At 48.2% G+C, this 25900-nt stretch overlaps 2 protein-coding genes across 3 annotated transcripts in view; one reads left to right on the forward strand and one right to left on the reverse strand.

Moving 5' to 3' along the window:
- The first annotated feature begins 4502 nt into the window (after nucleotides 1-4502).
- RNF34 (ring finger protein 34) lies at nucleotides 4503-13214 on the forward strand. 2 transcript variants are annotated; one of them, XM_082293702.1, is made up of 7 exons: nucleotides 4503-4572; nucleotides 7558-7776; nucleotides 9095-9484; nucleotides 9810-9863; nucleotides 10091-10292; nucleotides 11371-11521; nucleotides 12506-13214. In XM_082293702.1, the coding sequence occupies exons 1-7, from the start codon at nucleotides 4567-4569 to the stop codon at nucleotides 12765-12767; spliced, it is 1284 nt and encodes a 427-aa protein (XP_082149828.1). In that variant the 5' UTR covers nucleotides 4503-4566; the 3' UTR covers nucleotides 12768-13214. The 2 variants fall into 2 exon arrangements, with proteins under 2 accessions (XP_082149828.1, XP_082149829.1); XM_082293703.1 differs by having other exon boundaries at nucleotides 11371-12647.
- A 269-nt stretch (nucleotides 13215-13483) lies between these two features.
- Nucleotides 13484-25900, reverse strand: part of KDM2B (lysine demethylase 2B) — a 106655-nt gene continuing 94238 nt past the window's right edge. Inside the window, exons 14-20 of the mRNA XM_082293766.1 lie at nucleotides 22113-22199; nucleotides 21215-21475; nucleotides 18193-18869; nucleotides 16615-16778; nucleotides 15988-16149; nucleotides 15092-15310; nucleotides 13484-14713 (exon numbers count right to left, since the gene is read on the reverse strand). Of these exons, the coding sequence (XP_082149892.1) occupies nucleotides 14532-14713; nucleotides 15092-15310; nucleotides 15988-16149; nucleotides 16615-16778; nucleotides 18193-18869; nucleotides 21215-21475; nucleotides 22113-22199 (1752 nt within the window). The 3' untranslated portion in view covers nucleotides 13484-14531. The remainder of the gene's footprint in view (nucleotides 14714-15091; nucleotides 15311-15987; nucleotides 16150-16614; nucleotides 16779-18192; nucleotides 18870-21214; nucleotides 21476-22112; nucleotides 22200-25900) is intronic.

Here is a 25900-nt window from a genome sequence, read left to right on the forward strand (position 1 = left end):
GCTCTGCACAAGTCCCTGACAGGAGGGGGCAGCCGGGGGGATCGGGCTCTGCTGCCAGGGAACAGGGACAGGAGGAGAGGGAACGGCCTCAGGCTGGGCCAGGGGAGGCTCAGGGTGGACATTTTAGGGAAAATTTCTTCACTGAAAGAGTGGTGAAGCGTTAGAAGGGGCCGCCCAGGGAAGTGGTGGAGTCAATCAGCCCTGGAAGTGTCCAAAAAACAAGTAGACATGGCAATTTGGATTAGGGATTGGTCACAGGTTGGTCTTGATGATCTTGGAAGTCTTTTCCAACTTTAATGATCCTGTGATTAATAGAGGCCAGGTGAGGTACAGATGACCCTGGGCAGTGTCTTGGTGGGGTTGCCTAGCTCTTTAAACACAGAGTCTGGTTTAAAAAGGATACATTGTTTATTCTGCACAGGCTGCAAAGTGGAGGATTCCACAAGTCAAACACCCCAAGGGGTAAAAAGTTACATCTTTTATACAGTAAAATTTAGATGAACCCACCTATCTAATACTTTACATACTCTGACGCGAGCATTTCCTTATTACAGAGAACACCACAGAGTGAATTCGCTCTTCTCTGGATTTCCTGCAAGTTAATTGTGATGCCGTAAAGATGTTTCCACATGTAAGTTTTTATTTTCTCAATAACTTGTTAAAGTACTTCATTAAGGCATCATATTCCCAAAGAAAATACTCCAATTATTATAATAGTTCTCATTTTTGTAAGTGAGAGCAAAACAAAACTCAATATTATTATACATCTGCATGTCCCCGGGGATTTCCATTGCGCTGCTCCTGATTCATGCCTGGGGGTGGTGAGAGGAGGAGGAGGAGGCAAATCAAGCGGGGAGTAATTTTCTAGGATACATTTACATTTAAGAAACTTAACATTGCAGCTTGCTGCTGCTGGCGTAATTAATGATCGTTTCCTCGCCCTCAATGAACTCATTGAGCTGTATCTGAATACAAAACGCAGGAAGTAACAGCAGCTATTATGTTATAAAGGTCAATCTGCTGACATTTCCTGAAAATAAAGCACTGTGGCCTGGGCAGAAACACGGAACTGGTGGCATGGCAGGGCAGGGAGGGGAGGGGGATGAGATAAAGGCTGGGCTGCAGCCGGCCTGTGCAGGACTGGGAGGGAAAAGGAAATGACAAACATCTGGTTCTGATGTTTCTGTGCAAGGCTCTGAAGCCAAAGTGTGAACTCTGCTGCCAATCCTTCAGTGCGTGGTGCAGAGAGAACATTTAAAATACACTTTAAAAATATATTTAAATCAGCTCTCACGCCTAAAAACCAACTCTCCAAAAAAGCAGTGAGAGATGACTTTGATTGTATTAAATTCAAGATTAGGTAACACGGTTGAAAAAGTCATCTTTTATCTTATTTAAAATAGGCTGTGCCCAGCAGGGAGGCCAGAGGGGGCACCAGGATGATCAGAGGGATGGAGGACTTCTCCTGTGAGGAAAGGCTGAGAGAACTGGGATTCTTCAGCCTGGAAAAGAGAAGTTTTGGGGTGACCTAATTGTGGCCTTCCAGTGCCTGGAGGGGCTGACAAAAATATGGAGAGAAACTATTTACAAGGGATGGAGTGACAGGACAGGGGGAATGGCTTCCCACTGGCAGAGGGCAGGGTTAGATGGGATATTGGGAAGAAATTCTGCCCTGTGAGGGTGGTGAGGCCCTGGCACAGGTTCCCCAGAGAAGCTGTGGCTGCCCCATCCTGGAAGTGTCCAAGGCCAGGCTGGACAGGGCTTGGAGCAATCTGGGATAGTGGAAGATGTCCCTGCCCATGGCAGGGGGTTGGAAATAAATGATCTTTAGGGTGCCTTCCAACCCAAACCATTCTGATTCTGTGATTCCCTGATTCTTCCTACAGGCATTAATATCCAACCTGAAATCCCCAGATAAAGCCCAGTGATGAAGTTTGTCTTTTTTAACTTTACTATTAAATTTTGCAGATTGCTAAATTAAAACCAAATTAATATTCCTGGGAAGAATCACTTCTCTACCTCTGTCTCTGGTGCTGTGTGAAACCTTGGGGGATTATGGAGCTGCAGCGAGTCGTTGTCACTTGTTATTTGGTGGCAGAAGGAAATGGGACATCTCACAGTAATAGATTTAAATCTTTTAATGCTGCTTTGGCACAGTCCAGAAGGCTCAGCGAGGGCAAGGCTTTTATTAATAGAACCTCTTGAAATGCTCCTTTTCACCCACGGAGTAGCTGGCAGAGTTAAAGATCCTCATTTAAAACCCTCGGCGTGGTTACTGTCTGGGCACACTAATGCTGTAAAAGTCATCTCAAATCACATGTTAAGGACATGATTCATCCAGATCTGCCCAAATTAAGGCAGGAGTGGCAAGTGCAGCTGCCAGCACTGTCACCAGATCTCAGCTCCGTCAGTCCCACGTTACTCCCTAAAACATCTGTGTTTGGGAGGATTTCTTGTTAGCAAATCCTTAACAGAGAAAAAGGGAAAATGTTGGGTTTTGCTTGGTTTGGGACAGCTTTTACCCCAGTACAGTGACTGCATGGGGAGTTCTCATGTTTTATTTTAATTTTATTAACAAGAATATGTGTATAACTTGGTACTTCAAGGGTGACTCTGAATTGACAGAGTTTAGACGACAGAACTTTTTAAAAACCAAACTGTACTGATATGTTTAAGGTGTCTTAAAGCAATCTCTTGCATGAGAAGCATGAGGAATGTGGCATTGCAAGCTCCAATGTTGTATTCACAAGTCTCTTCAATTTTTTCAGTTGCTTTGACTAAAATGGCAAGCTATCATTGCAAAAAAAGAGGCATTTTTTATTAAGTCGTGTGTAGAAGTTCAGAGCATATCTAAAGCTTGTCAAGGAGCATAAACATTTCTGAAAAAAAGGTGACCTGATTTTGAATTAAAATATGGTGTCAATGCAAATCCAGAAGTTGGGCTGTGTGAAGTATCTGCTCTTACTCCTGAAGCTGCCAGGACTGTGCCATTCACGTGCCAATTACACACCACTTTTTTTTTTACCCAGTTCTTGTATATTATTTGCTCCAAAAATAGATAATTCCTGCAGAAATTAGCAGATTGCATCCAACCCTTTCTAGGGGTAAATTTGATTTGTTTTCCATATTTATTTTCAGCCACTTTCGTCTGTTCCTCTTTTTGGCAAAGGCCTGCCTTATTCTTGGCCCTGTGTGCTCTTATGTAAAGCTTTCCTGAAGCCTTGGTCAGGTTTGTACTGCTGGGGTTTCTTTAATGTAATCTGGTTAAAAGCTTTCAGTTCTTGCAACCTATGATTGTTATTTTATATATATACCCCACTCAAAGCCTAGAGAAGATAATAATGGCATCTAGGAGCTTGCTGGAAGTGGATTTTTAAATAATAAATCTTTTCTCAAATGTAATGATTCTCACCAAAGGGCTTGGTAGAATAAAACTGAAAGAGGGTGGATTTGGGTTAGGGGGAAATTCTTTACTCAGAAGGTGGGGAGGCCCTGGCACAGGTTGTCCAGAGAAGCTGTGGCTGCTCTGCCCCTGGAAGTGTCCAAGGCCAGGGAGTGGGGCTGGATGGGCTCCACAGAGAGAGAATCCATCACCTCCCCGGGCAGTTCCAGTGCTCTGACACCCTTAATGGAAAGTTCTTTCTCATGTCGAGGTGAAACTTCCTGTGTTTTAGTTTATGGCCATTCCTCCTCATCCTGTCATTGGACCCCACCAAAAAGTCTGGCATCATCCTCCTGGCAGCCCTTGGAGATATTTTTATGGATTGATGAGATCCCCTCTCAGTCTTCTGTTCTGCAGACAGCTCCAGCAGTCTCTCCTCGTAAGAGAGATGCTCCAGACCCTTCATTTTCTCCTTGCCTTGTGCTGGACCCTCTCCAGGAGCTCCTTCCCTCTTGTCCTGAGGAGCCCAGGACTGCACTCAGCACTGCCGATGTCCCAGACTCGAGTGGAAGGGCAAGATCACCTCGGAGCCACCATCGGTGCCACTGCCAGTGACACCATCGGTGCCACCATCGGTGCCACTCTCAATGACCCCATCGGTGCCACTCTCAATGACCCCATCGGTGCCCCATCGGTGCCACTCTCAATGACTGCATCGGTGCCACCATCGGTGCCACTCTCAATGACCCCATCGGTGCCACTCTCAATGACTGCATCGGTGCCACCATCGGTGCCACTCTCAATGACCCCATCGGTGCCACTCTCAATGACCCCATCGGTGCGACTCTCAATGACCCCATCGGTGCCACTCTCAGTGACCCCATCGCTGCCCCATCGGTGCCACTCTCAATGACCCCATCGCTGCCCCATCGCTGCCCCCCGGTGCCCCCCGCGTGTCCCGGCCCCGCTCGGGGCATTTCCGCGCCCCCCCGGCCCCGCCGTGTCCTCTGCTCCCATTGGCCGCGCCCGCTCGCCGTCGGGGCGGAGCAGCCAATGGGCGTGCGGCGCGGCGGCGCGGCAGCCAATGGCGTGCGGCGCGGCGGCAGGGCCCGCCCTCCGAGCGGCGCCCCGGCGGGGTCGGTGCGGGGCGGGGGCGACGCGGCGGTGGAGCGGCGGGAGCGGCCATGAAGGTGAGGGGTTCATCCGGCCGGGAGAGCGCTTCTCCCTCTGCGAGGAAGGAAGGAGGGAGGAGGGGGCTAACCGGGGAGGGTGACGGGGCGAGGAACCCGGCGGGATGTCCGGGCCGGGCCGCCCCTCCCGGCTCGCCTCAGGCCGCGGCCGCCGTCCCGCCCCGCTCTGAGGGGCGCCCGGGCCGGCACCGCCGAGCCGAGGGGCCCCCGCGCTGAGTCAGGAGCCGGGCAGGGCCCGGGCCGGGCCCGTGAGGGGCACACCGGCGGCTCCCGGGGGGCCGGAGCCCGGGTCGCTCCGCTGGGGCGCCGCGTCGCGCCCGGGGCTGTTGTGCCGTCCCGGAAAAGCTCTGCTTGGTCTAAGGGTGGGTGTAAAGAGGAAGTTTCAGTTAAAATGATTAAAAGTAAATCCCTCGTGCCGCTCTCCTGTCGTTCTGCGGCTTTGGTAGCACACCCTGCTTGCACAGGCGTGGCAGGAGCAGCAGGTGAAATCCTCATCAGGTAACTAAACACCCTTAAAGCGAAAAGCAACAGCAGAGAAGTTGGAACGCAGCATTTTGCTCCTGTGAGATGCACATAAGGTATGGGGAGGGAAGATGCCGATGGCAGCTTGTCCATGGCAGTGGAGACTGATAGTTTTGGTGCAGAAATTGGAATTGTTTTGATTAACTCTCAAGAGAGGGATTTTTTTGTTTGTTTTAGCGTGTTTAATTTGCGTGTTGTGTTGGTGCTTTTCAGCACGGTGTCGTTTCTTTTGCCGAGCAATATGGAGAGCCTAGACACTGTAATTCAGTTATCAGTTCATGACCTGAGGGCATAGAAGGAATCCACAGGTGATGTAGGTTAAGGAGAAAATTAATGCCCACTTAGCCCTACCTTTCACCTTAAGTGAGTGGTTGGCAGCAAGATAAAAATATCAACAGCATTCTTGTGTCCAAAATGGGTGACAAAAAGTTCCTAAAAATACGTATGTTTGCTGTTGACAGTGATGTCTGAACAGTTGTTACAGGCTCTGGAATAAAATAAGTCTAAGAAGCAGGTGTTAAACTCTCAGGCCGGGGTTGTGGTGTCAAATGTCTTACGTCCTTTTAGTCATTGTGTGTCCTGCTGCTGCTGTGACCCCCTAAACACGCCATAGCTGTGTAATAAAGGAAGTTGAATTTTGAAAGATCCTTTTGGTTAATGATTTTATTTTTCCGTTATGCATGTGAGGCTGTTTTGAAATCTTGTACATACATAATTAGCTCCTCAGTTTTGAAGAATAGGTGATGAATGAGAGGAATGGTTGCACTACAGCTTTCCCTAAAGATGAGAGAAAGTATTTTTCAGAAGTTCTAAGTTTTAAAACTCGGAGCTCTGTTGGATTGACATTGGTTTTCAGGATGTATTTCTGGAAAGTTAATTCCTCTTGCCTAATAAACTAGGATAATTATGTTTTGTCCAGGAGAAATTAATATTGATGAGTTTCCACAGTGTTTATAATGGAGGAGTGTAAAACAAGCCTTAGTTTGAGGCTGGGATGTGAGCTGTGTGAGGGAAGGGCCGCTGGAGTTCATCCTGAGGAGGCTGAGGAAGATGTCCTGTGCGTGGGGTGCCCAGGGCACAGAGGGTTCTTGTTACACCGTGATAATTCTGCTGTTGAAATACCCATAATGACGAGTGGATTTAACAGATGAGAGGATTTAATTAGAATGTATGTTTGATGTTGTAACTAAAGCTCTTGTTCTTACCTTTTGTGCTCTGTGGTTTGAACGGAGAAGTTCTGGCCTATCCCCAGTTATTCTGGCATTAAGTTCCCAAAAATGTAAGAGGATTGTGTTCAGTTCAGGGAAAATGTGCAACTTCATCTAGAAATTAGTGTAGTTACTACAGGAATTAAAGCACCACGTTACAGAGCTGAAGTGTGTGTTCTGGTTGGTTGGGGTTTTACAGCAAGAATTACAAGTCTCAAAAGCAATTATTTTCTGTCTTGGTGCTTTGGGAAAAAAAAAAAAAAAAAGATGCTGTCCTGGAATGAAAAAGAGAACTGCTGTTAAAGAAAAAAGTAGGAAAAAATTTAAAGGAAGTTGTACCTGTCAGCTTCCTTTCAGGGAGAACCTGATGTGATTCTGTTTGCCCCTCCTGTTTTTTTTCTAGGAGGTCTCAGGGAGCCACCTGACAGTGATTAAACTTGTGACTTGCCCAACTTGGAGTCCAAATTCCACCTTCAAGTAGACTGTGCACTTTTGATAGAGAATCCAGTGCTAAGGGCTTCTGAGGATAAAAAGTAGCACTTTGTTTATGTGTTCAGAATTTTTTGCAGTGTTTTAAGACTGTGACTCAAAACTGAAATCCAATCAATAGAAAGTAAGTTCATTTAGATTTATTTTAACTTTTGTTAAACATTTTGCAAGGCAACAAAACAAGGAGGTTCAGGGAGGTCTTGAACAAACATTTCCTTCTCAGTGAAACCAGACTGTAATTATCTTCTAATGAAGATGGGTTTTCAAGTTTGAAAACCAGGAGTGTTATTTCAGAGAGAGTTTTGTTGTGACTCATACCAGAGCTGGATGAGTTCTGGAGCAGATCCTGTAGGGACAGTTCTGCATTAATCATGAGAAGTTGCCGTTTCTGCCTGTCACCATTTCGGGGTTTGCCCCTCACCTACAGTGGGCTGTCAGTCACTCCTTCCTTGCTCTGCTGTTGCATCACTCCTCAAATTCCTGACTCTTTTTTTTGGGGAATTCTCTAGAAAAGGAGTTGTGAGTGTGAGCTCCCTGTGCCCGCGTTGGCCTTTCAGAGGCAAATCTTTCCCACTTTGGATTTCAGCTGGGAGTGGAGCTGGTCTGTCACAGCCGTGAGCGTGCTGGAATCCTGGAGCTCCGGGAATTTGCACCACATGCTCCTGGGATGATGACAGATGGAGTGAAGTAGCTCCTCAGCAGCAAGGCACATCTGATGTGGGCTTTGAGATACTGATTCTCTGCGTTTGCTTTGTGATGTTTTCAGGCGGGAGCTACTTCCATGTGGGCTTCCTGCTGCGGGTTGCTGAATGAAGTCATGGGTACGGGAGCAGTCCGTGGCCAGCAGGCTGGCTTTGGGGGAGGTGCTGGCCCATTCAGGTTTACACCAAGCACAGACTTCTCAGCATATCCAGCTCCTGCTGCAGCCGGCACGAACATCGTCTGCAAAGCCTGTGGACTTTCCTTTTCAGTTTTTAGGAAAAAAGTGAGTATATTTCTTATTGCACAGTATTTTTACCCCTATGAACGCATCTGTGGCATACTGAGAGATGAGTGTGTGTTTCTCAGAAACCTGAGGCAGATACAGGCAGGGAGGGAGGAAGTGCCTTATTCTGAAGTCACAGGAAATTACTGTCAGCCAGGATTAGAAGTTAATAAGTCTGATGTTCATTAGTCAGTGACATGTTGGATCTGGGCTGGCCTGAAAATTAATGGACTCTGATTTGTAAGATACATACTAGCTTCAGAATCTTAAACAGTAAAGCATATCTGGTTTTGAAGATGGCATCAAACAGTGGTCGAGTACTGGAGTGAACAAACTGGGTGATGGAAAAGTTAAAAACTCACAAACTCCAGCTTCTTTCTGGAAGTTCTCATGCAGTTCTGGTTGTTTCCTAACCAGCTTTCGCTCGGCTCAGTGCTGTTGTGCTCCAACAGCCTCTTCCTTCCTTAGGAGGCAGGTTGGTGAGTTAATGCAGATAAAATTGAGATTGTTAATATTATATTATTTCTGTGTATCATAACTGTTCAGGATTGTTCTTTTCTCCTGCCAGTGACCTAATCCTCTGCAGCTCTTTCAGATGATCATGAAACCTCTTCCCTCAGTTTGTGTGTTGTTTTCCCCTTATGTGTCCTATTCACATGGCAAGGCTTTGTTGAATTAAGTGTTGTGTAAGGACATAGCTGAAGCCAATATTAATTTACTGTAATCCTGAAAACCTTGAGGAGTTTGGGTTTGTTCAGCAGCTGGAATGCTGACAGTCTTGTCTATTCCAGCTTTTGTGTATTGTGAGTCTTTTGAACAAAGCTTTCTTCAGAAGTGACATCTGGGCTTTTGGGAGTGTGTCCCTCCCATGTGATTCCTCACATTTGAGCCCTACTTTGAGTTCTTGGAATCAGCTGAGGAAGCAGTAGGTTCTGTAAAGTTTGGGGTTATACTGTTACACATGTGAAAGGAGCAGTGACAGTATGTTCAAAAGTATTTTAACAGACCATGACATTGGTTTTAGTTTTGTTTGTTGTCTAATCTACAACTTGAATACTTTATTCATCTGTTTATTCATAGTATTTTTTACTAAAACCACAAATCAGCTTCAGTAGTGTCAAAAGAGCGAGGGACTCTTGGGACACCTGCAAAACTGTTTGACAGGGCAGTTTGCTGGACTTAAATCTTAAAAATGATGTCTGTCACAACTGACAGTGGAAGAAGTAACAGTAAATTCTGTAGCCTGGAGAAGGAGAGAGCAGGGCCTGGATTTGTTTCCTGTGATGCACAGCTGAATGGTTCCCTCCTCTCCCCTCAGCACGTGTGTTGTGACTGCAAGAAGGATTTTTGCTCCGTTTGCTCTGTCTTACAAGAGAATCTCAGGAGATGTTCCACTTGTCACTTGCTGCAAGAAACGGCCTTCCAGCGCCCTCAGCTAATGAGATTGAAAGTGAAGGATCTGCGTCAGTATCTGATCCTCAGAAACATCCCCACGGACACCTGCAGAGAGAAGGAAGACCTGGTGGACCTGGTGCTGTGCCACCATGGGCTGGGGTCGGAGGAGGACATGGACGCTGGCAGCTTGCGTTCGTCACGGTCACAGACTTCGGGCTTTTTTACCCATCCCTTTTCCACGTCTGTATCCATGTCAAATCCAGGAGAACTTGCCAACAGAAGAGGAAGCACAGGAAGTGGGACACCTTCACAGGTACAGTGATTAACAAGTTTTATGCAATAGTATTACTTTATATCCTTTTTTTTAATAGTTCTGTCTCGATTTAAAATAAAACACCAATTGGTACAGTTTGGAGGGGCAGGAAAAATGCCTTTTGTATCCTGCACCTGAAAGCTGGAGATAATTAGCAAAGATTCCTAGTTCAGGTCAGAGGTGACTTAAACCTGGACTGATGAGTAGCAATTGGAACGTCAAAATGTCATTTCATTGTCACCTGTGATCACCTTGGTAGGAAGGAAAGTGTTTTATAAGGGAATAACATGTTTTTTTATCCTGATGAGTTTCATTTTGTACACAGGGACAAATGGAAACATCTGTAAATAATGAAGAAGAAGAAAGTGCAGAAGAGCAGGTGAGATGAACTATCCAAAGAATAGATTTTTGGCATGTGACACCATAAAGTCTTTTAGATCTCTGCCAACATTTGGCCTCATGCTCTGGGTTCTTCCAGAGTTTGCTGTGTCGAGCAATGAATGTCTGCACACACTAGCTTCAAAAAGAATTAAACTTTAGCCAAGCTGCTGCAGCTTCGTGTGCTCCAGCTCTGGTGCTCAACACCACACAACTGATGTGTTTCAGACCCTGGGGCTGTCCAGGAAGCGAGCGAGGGCATCCCTGTCCGATATTTCCAGTCTGGAAGACATCGAAGGGTTGAGTGTCCGGCAGCTGAAGGAAATACTCGCCTGTAATTTTGTCAACTACTCAGGATGCTGTGAAAAATGGGAACTTGTGGAAAAAGTGAGCAGACTATACAGAGAGAATGAGGAGAACCACAAGACACGTAGGTTTATACTTTATTTCCGCTTTCTTACAACTACTGAGTTCCTGGTTTCCAGTTTCTGGTTTGGTTCTGCCAGTGGAAGAACTCGGTATCTGAGCTTGGTCTGCTCTGCTGGAACACCTGGAAAATGGGTTTTAACAGTGCAAGGTGCCCCTAGAGTAGCTGAACAGTAGTGATTAAACAAAGCTTTCCAGGACTGTGCTGGGTTTTTGAGACTTTCTTCCAAAGCTTGGAGAGCTCAGCTTTCATGGTGAAGGTAAAATTGCACAACTGAGAACTGGTTCCTCAGAGAACTGAAACTTGGCACCTCCATGTGCTTTGCTGGGTTTCACAGGACATTAGCCACAGCTGTGCTGTAGCCATGCAGATCAGGGCACTTCAGGTCTGTTACTGCAGAACTGAAATCTACAGTGACGAAAAGTCCAAGTGTTTTGGTCTCAGTTCACATGTTCATGATAAATTTTGTGGTTCTGTGGCTACAGCTCAGTGGCTGTTGTTCTACCCTCTACTCCATGCAGCAGTTGGAATCTTTCACTTGTGTAATTTGTCCTCAGACCAATTCCTGCTCACACAAAACTTGGGAAGAAAACTTTAAACTTAATGTTTATTTTTTTCACCACGGTCTAATGGCATGTTCAGGTATTGATGGGGATGTTGACTATTTGCAATGAAAATTGACAGGTTTTATTCAGTTCTGCCACCTTTATGGCCTACTTAAGGCTTCCACTTCTTAGTCTGTTTTATTATTATTGTGTTTAATCTTCTGAGGAAAGCGTTCTGCCAAACAGTGAGCTCCAAGATGAAAAACCAACGTGCTCCAAATCTTAATCCAGCACATTATTTCACAGACATTCCATTCTGAATTGAAAATAGTTTCTGGGTTTAAAGAATGAAGCTAAATATTGGATGTTCACTTGAGAGGCTTTCTAGTTCTTATTTCTTTGCTTATTTTTGGAGGTATACCGATTAATTTGTAGCTGGGGGTTAAAAAAGCTCACATGAGGGGATGGGGCTGGGCTGGAACTGCCCTGGTTCTGCAGGCCCCAGAGCTGTGACCTCCCTCTCTGTTGGTTTCCAGAGGGGGAGAAGATGCAGCTGAACGAGGACGATGAGAACCTGTGCCGGATCTGCATGGACGCCGTGATCGACTGCGTGCTGCTGGAGTGCGGCCACATGGTCACCTGCACCAAGTGTGGCAAGAGGATGAGCGAGTGCCCCATCTGCCGCCAGTACGTCGTGCGGGCCGTGCACGTCTTCAAATCCTAACCCAGCCCTGCCCCGAGTCCCCCGGGCAGGATTCCTGTGGCCAGGAGTGCTGGGCCCTGGGGCGCACGGCAGCGTTGTAGTTCTTGGTTAAACTCGGCCTTTTTGACATCAAGATGTAGAAGTTGGTGAAAGGTTTTTCAAGCAGCTCCTGCAGTGCGGGGCTGGGCAGGTCCAGGTGCTGCCTGTGCGTGCAGCAGCAGCGCTGCCACACTGACCTTACAGCCCCACAGATTGTTGGAGTCAAACTGTTTACAGCAGTTCTTGCTCTCTTCTGAAGAATCTCACCTGTCCTTACGCATTCAGCACTCGGCAAGTGGTCAGCAAACACCTCTGCTTGAGCCTATTAGCCTGTGGTGTTCTCTAGTGCATTAGAAGCAATGAATATATCAGTTGATTATTCAGCTTTTCCCTAACGATAGAATGTATCTGTTCCGACAGCGCGGCTGCGGTGCCGGTGTCGGACACGGCTTAGGAAGCACTGCCATGAACTGTTCCCACACAGAAGCCCTTAAGCAATCTTGCTTTATGCTGATTGCTCCCTCTGAATGTCTGTCATGACACGTGTGCTGTCTTGGCTGTTCTCTGTCAGTGTATGCAACACTCCATCACTTTGCAGGGCTCAGGGGCTGCAGCGGGCTCTGCCTGGTGGGCTCCAAAAACCAGTTACTAAGTGGTTTTTAGTTTAGGAATAAACTATTTTTTTAAGAAGGGGTATTACAGTAAACCATATTAGCGTGGTCCTTAATCCACTCATGCCTGTTGTAACTATTAATCTGTGATGATTGTACTCCATGTGCCGACAGCCTGATGTTACTGTGAATCCTGATCAGGGGCACCACCTCCTTGCTGCTAACACGGAATGTATGGTGTTACTAACCTTAACTGGGGAGGGGGAGGCAGGAGCAGGGACAGCAAACAGTTTTTGTTTAAAACTTCCTTGTTCACAGACTTTCACCCACAGCCAAGTCACCCAAACCAGCTTCCCAGGGGCTGCTGAGGGCCCTGTTATTGCTGCCAGCCCTTGGCCCTGAGTCAGGCTGGGCTTTGTGCCGTGAGCTGGGCTACAAGTCCTCTTGGAGCAGGAATTGTAATGGTCCTTTGAGGACGTCTGTGAGCAACGATCTGCGGAAAGGAGCAGCAAGAGTAGCTCGTGTCGGGGGCGAAAACAGGATGCCTGGGGCCAAGCATGGCCATGACTGGGATTGGTGAAGTTCACTGTAAAAAAAAGGTGAGGAAGGACCATCTGTGTCCAGTTATTCTTTAAGCAGAGTTGATTAACAAAGTTACTGTTTCTCCTTTGATTTCCCATGTGGCAGCAAAGTTCCAGAGCCAAGGCTGTGCTTGGCTGAGGGTGCAGGACCTGAGAGCTGGCACCTGTGCTGCACTGGCACCTGCTCTTGTTCTGTGAAGGGTTGGGCTGGTGTGGAAGAGAGAAAGTAGCTCCTCCTCACACAAGACACAGCTCCTAGCTTGCCTGGGTATTTTTCAGAAGGGAGCAAACCTCTCAATGGCTTTATTTTTTAGAAGTAACTTTTTAATGGTACTTAATTCCTGGAGTCTGTCCAGAGGGGAGGCTAATGAAGACAGACATGCCCTCGCTGTTGTTTCCATGCTGCTCATTAGCCACTCAAACTTAATAAAGATGGGTGATGGGCTCTCTCAGCCTCTGTCTCTTTTCTTACCCAGCCCTGGGAGTGCTGGGGATTACTCAGCTCCAACTTTAATGTTCTCAAGCTGTCAGTGCTCCTCAAGCCTGAGCTGGGCAGATAGAGGCCTGCTGGACGAATGGAGATGTGGATGTAACAAGGCACTGGAAAATACTCAGAGCCACGGGCCAGAGCCCAAGCACTCCCTGCAGCCACTCCCCCTCAGCCCTGACAGAAACGCACAGAGGCAGCACCTGTTTTTGTACAATTGTTTATACAAATTCAACAAAGGTAAAACTGCATCAGGAAGGTCTACGAAAACAACACCGTACAACAATGGCACTTATGAATGCAGAATTTTACAATCAGGAAATAACCATGTTATAAACCTTAAATGAGAACTCAACTCACACTTCAAAGAAAGAGAGACTACGTTTGACCATTTATTCTACTGCTGGACTCACTGTATAAATTAATTTTATATTGAGTACAAGAGCTCATGCTACAGAGTGAAACCCTCCTATGTGCAAAAGCTGAAATTGGAATTCTTTTAAAATTTTGAGAAAAAGGTGATTTCTATACAGATAAAAGTGTTTTACTTCAACTATAATTTACACCTTATTTCCACAACATGCTTATGTCACTTCTGAAGTATACAAAGCAGGATATAAACTTCCATTAAAACATGCTTTAAGTTGAAAGTATGAACCTACTTTTCCTGACCTGGGCACGTTTGTAGATAGATACTGTCTACGAAGTATAGGTTAAGTTCTCGCCTACCATAAGTAAAGATAAAAATTGGCAATCAAAACCGAAACACTGGTAATGCATTCAAACATTGCATAAATAATTTTTAAACAATTTTTGTACAAAAATAGTTCTGCATAATGTAAGATGTAACAAAACAAAACGTGTTAAGAAGGCAGAAATGCAGTGCGTGGTCCACTTGAATGACACCAACTTTTTTTTTTTCTTAAGAAATGAAAAGCAGAAATCAAATTTACACTACCAAGCACATGCTGTGGTACTTTAAATAACAGTATTTCTTGGAGCTCAGTCCTCTTCCAGGGTGTGAACAATTATCATCAGTAACAGTCGCCTTATGAATTTGCATAAGAGCCAGTGCAGGACATCCCAGGTGGACTGAATTAGTGGCACAAGTTGAAATTCTTAACATGGGTAGTTTCACGTTGTTCTCTCCTCAACAAGAGTTGTAAAATCCAATCGCGGCATTTTCTGATATTCCAAGTTCCCAATTGAAAATAAAATCCCTACGTGTTCTTAGTCCCTTCCCCCCCTCGCCCCAGTATTTACACAAGTCCTTTAACTAACTCAGTTTTTGCAGAAGTTTTTCTTCCACCTGCCCGAACTGGACGCTTACGGACATCTCCGCTATGAACTGCTCGCAGCCCTCCTTCGTCACTTGCTTGCAGTACCTCAGGTCGATCTGGCAGATGTTCCCACAACGTTTGAAGTAAGACAGGCACTGATCAGTGACCTTATTGCAGTCTGGGGAGAGCAGAGGGGAGGAACTGAACATTGCTTTGTTCTCCAGCACCAGGAGGGTTTATCCCGACCTTGGCCAGTCCCTTCTGCCCCTCCTGCGGTGCCGGCAGAGGAATCCCCCGCCAGCTCCATCACCCATCCCCATTCCTGCTGCTGTTGTGTAACCCATGGGATAAAGCCAGGCAGCCCAGATGTGCAGAGCAGCAGCACTGGAAAATCCCCTGGCAGGATGAGCAGGGATACACCACCACCTCATGGCAGCTGTGGGGCCACTTCCAGCAGCAGCACGTCCAGCTGCTGCCAGGGAGTTACACCAGGAGCAGGACAAACCCCCCTGAGCAGCTCTGATGCCACGGGCAGTGCCCCTCCCCCATCCCTTACCTGATAAATTAATTTCCGTTAACGAATCCCGCGTGGTGGTTCCAACGGCGGTCAGCAGGTTAATAGACTGATCTGTCACGTGGTTACAGTAACTGAGATTGAGTTTGGAGAGCAGGGGCATGTGCCTGATGATCAGCCGCAGCGAAGCATCTGTGATATCCAGGCCGGCCAGGCGCAGCTCCACGATGTTCCGTAGCTTACTCCGGTTGTCGATCTGACCTGCAAGGCAGAGGCAGCAGGTCACTCCCAGGAGCCCCACCCCGTGCTGCCAACATCTGCAGGCCTCTATGAAATGCACCGTGACACACAACACTGCTGCCCTAGGTCAACTTCAGAGCTTTTGCCTGTCTGGAGCTTTGGAGTATCAGCAGGAACACTTGTCTATTTTTGGAACAGGCACGTGGACAAAGCCACCTCCTGATTTCAAAACAAAGGGATGAAAGTAACTGCAGGGGCCCAGCAGAATTACAAGTTGGGAATAAGCAGTAGGCTGTGCAGTGCATGCCAGAAAGCAGATCTGATTTGCTCAAAATTTCACCTGAGCCGAAATCCGGGCGAATGTGGCATGACCCACAGAACTGCTCCTTCCCTGAACTGGAAGAAAGTGTTTCCATACTCTCTAAAGTACACCCGTTGCAGCCTGAAGAGAAGAAAGTCAGACAGAAAACCAGCACAGTGGCTCAGATGACAGTTCAGCAGCCAGAGAACATCACTGTCACCCCGGGGCTCCAGCCAGGAGTGTTGCAAGTCACTGCCTCGAACTCCCCAAGGGACAGCACAGCCCCAGCCCCACCAGGTTCAGCTGTGGGGGCTCCTGCCCGTTTGCTCCGAGGGGAGCTAAGTACAAAACACACCCCGGGGGTGGGACCGGGCTCCCGGGCTCCTCCTGCTCTTACCTGGCCGGTTGTCCGTGGGCGGGGACAGGAGGTCTCTCATTTGTGCGTCTTTCAGTCCTTCTGCCCACTGCACGTCCAGAGTTCGCAGCAAGGGACAACTGGAGCTACAAAGTGCCGACACTGCTATCCATGAGCACCCTGATAACAGCAGGTCCCGCAGACCTGCGGATACAGAACAGGTTGGAGCACTGTGACCTTCCCAGAGACATCCCAGTGACCTCCACTGGCACCCCCAGGCTGCTCTGACCACGGTCCCAGCGCTCCGGAGCCAGCTGGGACCCCACGAAGCCTCCTCCTGCCCAGCTCTCCATCTCTCCCACCACCTGGAACTTCACACCACTCCCTCCCCCAGTCCCCTCAGCCCTTTCCACAGCAGCATTACCTGCTGGCCAAGACCTGCCTCAAATTATTTTAACTGAACACACCAAGTAGTCACAAAAAATAATTTGGCCCATTTTAACCCGCTGATGCTTCAGTTTTACAGATCTCCAGCCCTCCTAGGAGAGTCTATTCCTCTTCTAGGACACCCCAGTCCCTGGAGACTTTCCCCACAGGTTGCAATTTAGATACAGACTGGTTTGTTACACAAACTGGTTTGTGATTTGGTGATCAAAACACATCACTTACCTGGCAGTCTGTTGATAAGCCAACTCAGCTGCTTTTTAGATATATTTGTCCAGCTAAGATCAAGGGTTACAGGCTGTCTCCTAATAATGCCACTAAGCATAAGTGGAGTGATGGATTTACAATGGTTTAAATCTATTTTGGTCCATAATCTTTTGTCACAGCACCTACCCAAAAAGAAAAAAAGCCAACAGCACTTAATTTGGCACTTGTTTGAATTTTGGTAAGGCTTTAAAAGGTGTCATTAAACAGTAGGAAAAACGACATCATTTAACTGAAAATTGCAAAAATAAGGCCAAGTATTGCAAAGATAAACACAACCTCACATGATGTTATGTAAGTTTCTAGTTTCTCCATCAAATATATCCTGCAGTAAAGCATGGAATTATTTCCACAGAATTAGAAGCGTCAACAACTTCGGATCCCATTTTAAGTCATCCCAACACTTACTAAAATCTATTCTATAGCCTGAAGACAAGTCACCACTTCTTCCTTATATTTTGACTATGAAGTCTGATTTAAATAAATACCCCCATTTCTCCTGTGTTTTCCTTACTTAAAACCAGTGGATTTGGGAAAACAGATCCTCCCTCTCCTGTTCTGTTTTTGTTATCCCTATCCATGTGGATTATGTGTCTTTTTGCTCTTTATGGTTCTCTATAGGACACCACCACCAAGTCCTGATGAGTGTGCAGGAGTCTGCATTTTCTTGATTTTTTTTTTTTTTGTTAGCAAATACTGTATTTAAGTAAAAATGCATTTAGCAGGTTTCAGTGACACCAAGCAGCCCATGGAGGAGACACTCCACACACATCACCTCACACTGAATTATCAGCCTCTATACTTTGTGCATGCTTTGTTACCAGCCTGCTGGAAAGGAGCCTGTTCCAGTCTCTCCGTCCTTGTGCACAGCAGGAACACAGGGCAAGAGTCACCAGAGCCACAAGGCTTCACTGAGGGGTCGCTGAAACCTGTAAATCTGCACTAAAGCTTCTGCTGCTGCTGTGCAGCCACAGCTGTGTCAGGGCCACACAGTACCGAGCACAAGGGACACGCTGTGAGCAAATACCATCAACAAAGGATTCCTCTGTAACGTGCTCTGCTGGCACAGAGCACAGGCAACAGGCTGGCTCTCCGTGTACCCTCACAGGGGGACAATCAGCACAGCCCTTGTGAGGAGCACAGGGTGGGATCTCAAGATCTTGCTATCTCAAGAGATATTTAATAGCTGAACTGCACAAATTCCTGACTACCTGCTGGCAGTCAGGAAGTCTTGGGGCAGAATGACACCGAGACTGCCCCAGCCTGGCGTTCCAGCAGCAGGAACACGGCGGTGTCTGACTGCAGCACAGGCTGCTCCAGAGCCCAGCAGGCTGACGCAGAGGCTGAGACACACAGCTCCCATCAGAAATGCTGGAAACTGCTTTTTCTGAGAAAGGAATGTGAGACCTGCCACTTCTGCTGGTCACCCCTTCTGCTTGGGCTCACCAGAGCTCCAGGGACAGCCCACACCCCTCTCCCAGGAAACACCTGCTGCCCTTCCATGCCCATCCCGTATTCCTCATATCCCGCCCTCCTTACCATCTGTTCCAGGTCTTGCAAACTCTCATACAGATGCACAAGTCTCTATGACTGAGGTAGCTAAAGACAGCCATCCAGACTTCCCTCTGCATCACGTGGGCTGCCCCGTCATCCAGGGGGAGCGAGTCCGGAGGGGGGCTGATGGGAGGTGGCCGGATCACGTGCCGCTCCATCTGGATGCATTTGGGGGGCGACAGCGAGGGCGGGGGCCGGGCTATTCCCCGGGGGGTGCTGCGCAGGCTGGGCATGAGCTGGTGGTGTCTCAGCTCCCGGGGAGTCCCGTTCAACCCTTTGCTGAACCTATGGAGTCTCTCGCTGTTGTTCAACGCACGCTTGGGTTCCTCGTTCTCGCTCTCCGGTTCAGATTTGATGGGTTGATGGTTCTCATTGGCAAGGCTGTTCTCGGTTTTTTGGATCTCCTGGTTAAGCTCTTTGCTGAGCTCCTTGCTCAGTTCTTTATTGGGAAGCCGCCTTTTCCTCCTCATCTTGAACTTCTTCTTGTCCCTGGGCTCGGCACCCTCCGTGCTGGGCCCTGCTGTGGGCGAGCTTGACCGAGACTGGTCACTATCCTTGGACCTGGGGGGTGCTTCTGGCAGCTCATCCTCGGGCTCCTGCTTGAGGCGCCTCAGGGGTTTGATCATGGCAGTTCGGTCATCCGGGGCCTTCCACGATCGCCGCTGGAAGGAAGAGACAAGGGCTGACTGTGGGAGCAAGGCCATGCTCAGCAGCACTTCCCAGCAGTGCTTCCCATGTGGATGCTCCACACAGGAGCCCTGCCCTGGCCGGGCCCCCTGCCAGTGCCAGGCCCCACCCATCCCAGCACCATCCCAGCACTGGGGCACAGCCACCGGCCAAAGGTATCGAGTTCAAGTGCCAGCAGGGATGAGGAGTCCAGCTATTGGCTCACAGGACTCCAGGAGTGATAAAGGTACTGATTCACCATGCAGAATCCTACACATTCCAGGGCCTTCCCATCTCCAAGTCAATCATTTACACAGAGAAGATCAGCAGCATGCTATGGACAGCTTTGTCCCCAGCAGGCCACAGGAACCCAGGCTCGGGCCACACCCACTGGGCACCCACATCAAACACTGCCCCAGTGCCCTCACGCCATGGCCAGAAGGGCCATTCCCAAAACCTCTGGAATCGCAGCTGCCATCCCAGCTGCTGGACACCCAACAGCCCCCTTTTAGACACTTTAGATGCTCCTTTACACCCAACCAAACCCTGGCCATCCCCTCCAATGCCTGCAGAACAGGGAATGTGACACCACAGGGCTCAGCCAGCACCTTCCTCCTGCCCTGGTCCCTGCTCCCAACAAACTGCTCTGCACTTGCTCCCACTCATCCTCCGATTCCTCAGGCTGTGTGAGAGACACAAACTGAGGCCCGGGAAGGCTTCAAGCCTAATCTGATCACCACAAGCAAGAAAGAAGCCACCAGCTGTTAAAATGTAATAGCTCTAATAAGGAGATCTGGACTGGCAAGGAGAGGCAACTGCTGTGAGCACACTTGTTGTGTCAGAGGACCCGTGCTTTCTCTTCCCCAATGAACTAATTGCATCAAGGCAGTGGCTGTGTTCCCAAGTTTCAGCCCGGGGCATATGGTAGAGAAAACTGATCACCCTGCCTTAAAATTAACATACTCTAAAGAGAGAGGTCACAGTAAGTTAATGACAGGTTAGAATAAAAACATTACAACACCAGCCCAGTGCAGCTTCCAGCACCCCTCACACAGGGCACTGATGGGTGCTCTGCTTCCAGGCACTGGAATTCCGTGATCATGGCAGGCTGTGAGAGGGGAGCAGTGTGCCAGGACATCCCTGGCTCCCTGGGGGGAGCAGGGACTCCAGGATGTGCTGTGTGGCAGGGGCAATATTCAACCACACAGGAAGGGCCAAACATCAGTACTGAAACAGACTTTTATTCCCTGGGTCATCAAAACTCAACTGGTTGCTGTATTTTAATATGGGACACCCGAACAGAAAATATGAAACGAGACAGTGCAGCTAAACTATTCTGGAGTTAAAGGCTTCCATGAGAGATTCTGTAATTTCAAGATGTAAATGGGATAGCTTGTTTTCTTCTCCAAGTTTTAGCTGTTGGAAGAAAGTAAAAAACCCAAACACATTTGTTGTGTTGTGTGGTAATGTGGTGACCCACAGTGCCTTCCTCACTGGGGGGAGTCCAAAGGGATGGGGAAAGGAAAGCATGGCCAGCAGCAGGTATGCATGAACTGGTACTGTGAATTCTGCTCTCTCTCCACCAAAGCAGCCCAAAATCCTTCCATCTGCCATCCTGCAGCATTCCCACTGTCTGGCCTTGCAGGACTGACTGACTCCCACCCCTGGTGAGCTGCACATGCAACACCACTCCAGCCACAGATTCTGATTTTACAGCCATCAGCCACTTACTTGTGAGACACAGTAAATCTGAGCCCTCATTTCTGCCTCTGCAAACCAGCATTTCTGCATATCCCAAGTACCACATTTTGAAATCCACCAATTCAGAGTGTCCCTGCCTGGCCTGAGAGCCCCACCTGTCACGTTCAGGGCCAGATTACCTACACAACTGCTGGGAGCAGCTCCTGCTCTCTGCAGCCACCCCAAGGTGTCCTTTCCAAAGGCTGCCATGGATTCCCAGGCTGGCACAGCCCCAAACCAGCTGCCAGGCGCCACCACGTGGAGAGACATGAAAAGGTTTCCATGAAAAATTGATTTTCACCTTGTTCCTACTGTGAGCACCTTGTAAAGACTTTTCAGTTAAAGTGGGTATTTATTCCAGTACCTTGAATAAAACAACAGCCATAGCCCAGTGTTTCTGGCCTCTGAACATCAACTCGGGTATCACTGTTCAAGCCACTGTCCCGTCAGACCAGCAGCTTTTACCAGAAAGGTAAAACACTGCAGGTTCCTCTGGGAACAATCTGGGATTTGGGATGAGCTCTAAGCCAGGAGAGCAGAGACACCAGCCCCAGCCAGCCCAGGCTCTGCACAGACCTGTGAGAAGGGGGTTGTGCCTTACCCGCTTTCTCATCGTGGGTTCCTGGGATTTCTCGAATTTCCGTTTCCTCCACAGATGCACTTCGTCAGACTTTCTCCTCAGGATTGACTCAACTGGAGCCTTTTTGGAATGTTCCTCTGATTTCCGCCTGGGAGTCTCCTCACAGTCCCCTTTCCGTTTGGCAGCATCTGGCACTTCCTTGTTGTCTCTGTTAATTTTCTGCTCCTTCAGCAACGAGCCCGGGAGATTTGACGCGTATTTAAATCCTGGTCCGCGCTTTTGCTTGTACGCCAGAGAGACACAAAACACAAACCAACTTTATACCTTATGCATCTCCCAGCTCTTTACATTGCCACCAGCACTCCAATGCTGGTGGGTTGATCACTTTTCAACACACAAAATTATTAGTAAGGAGTTAAAAGTTTTAATTTTCCTGAATTTATTTTTCTAACTACACACTTGCAAGTGCCTGTCTCAGTCTGCAAAGACATAATGTTTCACTAATTCCAACAGACACTCCAGGTTTTGCATAATTGCTTGTGAATTTTTAATTTAAGGAATTTTCATTGTGAAAATTAACGTGCAGCAGTGCACAGAACTAACCTAAATATTCCCCAGGTGCTGGGTGAAGTGCTGGTACAGGAATACAAAAATTACTGAAGAACAGAAAGCTGTGAGTTTGTCTCCTTCAATACACAGAATCATCATGGAATGAACCATATAACCCAGGAATGGTTTGGGTTGGTAGGGACCCTGAAGATCACCTTATTCCAATCCCCCACCATGAGTAATTAAGAACAAAACCTGAATTAAGCACAAAACCAAAAGCTGGTATTGGGCTGAAGTCTATCCACAAGCCAAAGGGAATGCTTAAGATTTTGTATCTCATTCCAGCACCACTTATTCCCATTAAACTCACTTTTCCAGTTTTCCCTGCATGGTTGCACTTTGGACACTCCCAGCAGTTCGGCAGCTCATCGTTAACCACACCATCTGATTCCTTCACCTGTGGAAGAGACACAGCAATTCACAACTGTGCTGCACAAGCCTGCAGGAAGGTGATGGTCATTCCAAGGCATTCTGTACAGCTCCTTGTTTTCTGGAATGGACTGCAGCCCTCCCAGGGGAGCAGAGGCACCGTCCTGCTGGTGCTGAGCAAGCCCTGGGTGCTGCACAGCCACCCCTCAACGCTGCAGGCAGGGGGAAGGAACGGTGGCCAAACGCATCTGACAAAGGGCTCAGCTCTGGGCTTTCCATGAAGGTCAGTGACAATCCCAATTCACACTCTGCTCTTAGAACAACAACAAAAACCACCCCGTCAGCCCAAAGCAACCTCCCAAACCCAGGGCTGCGACTGCACCATCTCCAAACACCCCCCTACACCTTGGCTTTGCAAAGCCCAGTCCCGTGTCCCCCAGAGAGGCACGGCCTGATCCTTCAAGCAGGCAGGGTTCTCCCATCCATGTTCTCACATACATTAATCCCATGGGCATTTCTAGCAGCACAGCACCCTGCACTGTAATCAAGTGTTCCTTAAAATACTTTTCTTTCAGGATCAGAACTAGCAGTCCCAGCCTGCAGCCCTTCAGCCCAAGTGCCAGTGGGGATGGTGGCTGCCAAGGCAGCTCGGAACAGGCACTTTTGTTCACAGGACCGGACACACGAAGGCATTTCCAGGGTTTCTCACACCCCCAGATCCCCAGTGAGTGTAAGGGAGAGAAGGGCTGACGACTTCACTATCTCCAACACTGACATTTTGCTTTCTGAAAGAAACTCAAGCTCAGTGTTTATTACACTCCAGCAAAAGCACAATCCTGCCCTACACAGCTGGAATGCTCCTCCTTGTTTCTGGATTTGCACACAGGAGTCTGGAGTACTTTCCAAACAGGAGACAGGCATTTCAGACAAGACATTTCTGCAAATGAAAAGGAGAGCTAAGATACACCCTCCACACAAACACACACTCACTGATGGCACGCTCCCACTTAACGGTTTTGTTACATATTCAGAAAAAACAAAACTTGGGGTGGAGGGGAAAAAAAGAAAAATATTTATTTATTACTACTGCAGACAACAAAAACATGCTGCTGTCCAGACCAACAGCTGGGCACTGGCAGCAGCAGTGTGGCTGCAGGAGACAGGAACAAGCACGGGCAGGGATCTACAGATTTTTCATGTTTCTGAAAACATTTCCTCCTCTCCTCCCAGTGCAGGGAAAAGGCACTGGCTGTGCAGGAGCAAGCCCTTGGATTTAGGAACTGCTTCCTCAAGTCCCTGAGCCAGACAGCAGCCATTCTAGTTTCACCATCCAGTGAGAGTGATGACATGTCAGTCTCTCAGCAAGTCTCCTGGAGTTAATAAATGAGTAAATGAAGTGGGCAGAATTTAAATACTGGTTTTATCACAACTGTGTGCCTTTGAACCTTCTTTCCCATGGTAGGTGTAAGATACTCCAGGAGCTGTTGTATACATCTCTGCCTCAGGGGAACAATTCCTGGCCGAAGCCCAAGTTGGGAACAAGTTATTTCCCGCACTGAATATAGAACAAGTGCTGCTGAAGGGAAAGCATTGCAGCTCTGTCCCTTCTGTGAAGTTTAAGGAACTGAACAGATGTGAGGAACTGTAAGCAAACTAATTAGACACACACAAACCTGCCACTGAATCTGTCCCAAGCCTTTCAGGCTGGGTGGGAGCCAGTTCCGAGTGTTTGCTGCAAACAGCAGGTGGGTGTCTGAGGCACAGCGTGAGGCGTCACAGAAACCCTACCTGCAGCACGAGGTCAGCAATTCAGTCTGAGCACGAGACCTCGCTGCTGAGGACTCGGCTTGGTAGGGATATGGAAACCCTGGGATGCTGATCTGGCATCCCTGAGGGAGAGCCATGAATTCTGGCAGTGCCCAGACTGAAACAAGCAGTGAGACACACCTGGGCTGAAGCTGCACTGGGAAAGGCCTTTGTATCCCTGCTGCTCTGACAAGGCAGCTAAATATTCACAGCATTATCACTACATTCAGCTGAAATGGAAAAGAACAGGCTCCTAGTGGAGAAAGGAACCCCTTCTCCCAAAAGAAACAGCATCAGATGCTACACTCAGACATGCTAGCCAGCAGTACCAGCAATTTGAGATGAAGCAAGAAAAATTCACCACTCTTGGTTGAACTCAAACACTCTGTAACAATGAAAGTCAGTGTTCATCCCAAGATCTCATGAGCTCCCTCTGGAAGCAGTGCTGCGCTTGCAAAACTCTCACCAAGATCATTTTCATAAGAAACCCGTTCAGCAAAACAAGCATTTGTGTTGGTGTGGTATTTTCAAGGAAAGAAGGGTGTCAGGAAGCTCCTGTGACACTTCTGAGCACGTGGAACATCCTGGCTGTCCCCAGCACAGCTCCAACACCAGCACTGTGGGTGCTCTGGTACCCAGGGCTCCCCAGCAAGGGGCCCCCACAGAAGACCCTCAAGGCTCGGTAAGCCAGGGCACAGATACACCTGAGACACCCTTAATTTAATTCCTCAGAGAGGTCCTCTGACACTGCTGTTTCAAGGAGAAAACCCCCTAGAACATGTACAGCCTAATCAGGGAGCTGGAAGAAGATGGTGTCCAAACCACCACCAACCTCCCCTGGAGAACAAACCACCCTCTGCATGTGCCAAACTACTCCACAATCTCTGGGAGATGCATTTGGAGGGAATTCACTCCACATGGGAATAAGCCAGGAAAGGACATCTGCCCTTCACTGATCCAGTTTATTCCAGTCTCCCCCAACAGTACATTTGCCAGACATTTAGCTGGAGATGACCAGCAGTTCACATGGTGCTATTTCCCAAGTGGGACAGGAAGGGACTTTCCCTCGTGGGCAGCGGAAGCAGCTGCCCTGGGGCTGGGGCTGCATCAAAGGCTATTTATGGGCTCCATCCTCAGGGCTCAAGTGCTACAGCAACATGCAAATATGGCAAGAGATTTGTGCCTTGCAGGAAATCATGGAACCTGGGAATAAAGAGCAAGGAAGGATCCAAGGAAGAGGCTCCATTTTCCTTCTGCTGTTCCCCTGAGAAGTCTCATCTCACCTTCCAAGATGATTCTGAAATCCTACCAGTGCTTTTTTGCCTCAGGAAATAAACAGCACCAGTTACCCACCATTTCAGTTCAGCAGAAGCACGGAGAAATCAAAATACAAGGCACACAGTAAATATTCCAGTGCTTAATTGTCAGGAACACCCAAAGCAATGCTGCTCCTAGTTACCAAAAGAGCACTCAGAACACCACGCACGTGTAAGAGAGCAAACAGCACTTGCCTGACTTCACAGATCTGACCCACATCCTGTACAACTAGTCCCAAATGTAGTATGGGGAGAGGAAACCATACCTGAGCTGCCACTAGACAGTAACTGTCCTCTGAACTCAGCCCTGAGGTGCCATGGATACTGCAAAGGCAGAGATGGGGGAGAACAGGGCACTTCCAGCAAGGGTTGGAATAGCAAAGCAGCCAGAATTAAGGTACCTCTTAAAACGAGCAGCTCCTTCCTCTGCTTCATCAGCCCCCAAAGTTTTGTTTTAAGCAGAGCCAAACAAGCAAAGCTCCCTTTCAGAGCCCATCTGTGGCAGGAACTGAGCACCAGCTCCATGAATCAGGGAAAGGCACAGCTCTGGTTTGCCAGCTCCCTGCGTTCTGCTCTAATAAATGACAGCACAGAGCTTGGTGCAGCA

The sequence above is a fragment of the Coloeus monedula genome (assembly GCF_965178545.1).
Source record: "Coloeus monedula genome assembly, chromosome: 18".
Taxonomy (NCBI): domain Eukaryota; kingdom Metazoa; phylum Chordata; class Aves; order Passeriformes; family Corvidae; genus Coloeus; species Coloeus monedula.

Coding starts and splice junctions, on each gene's coding strand:
- RNF34 (XM_082293702.1), top strand. Junction 7,777..9,094: donor TTTCAGTTTTTAGGAAAAAA/GTGAGTATATTT, acceptor CTCTCCCCTCAG/CACGTGTGTTGTGACTGCAA. Junction 10,293..11,370: donor TGAGGAGAACCACAAGACAC/GTAGGTTTATAC, acceptor GTTGGTTTCCAG/AGGGGGAGAAGATGCAGCTG.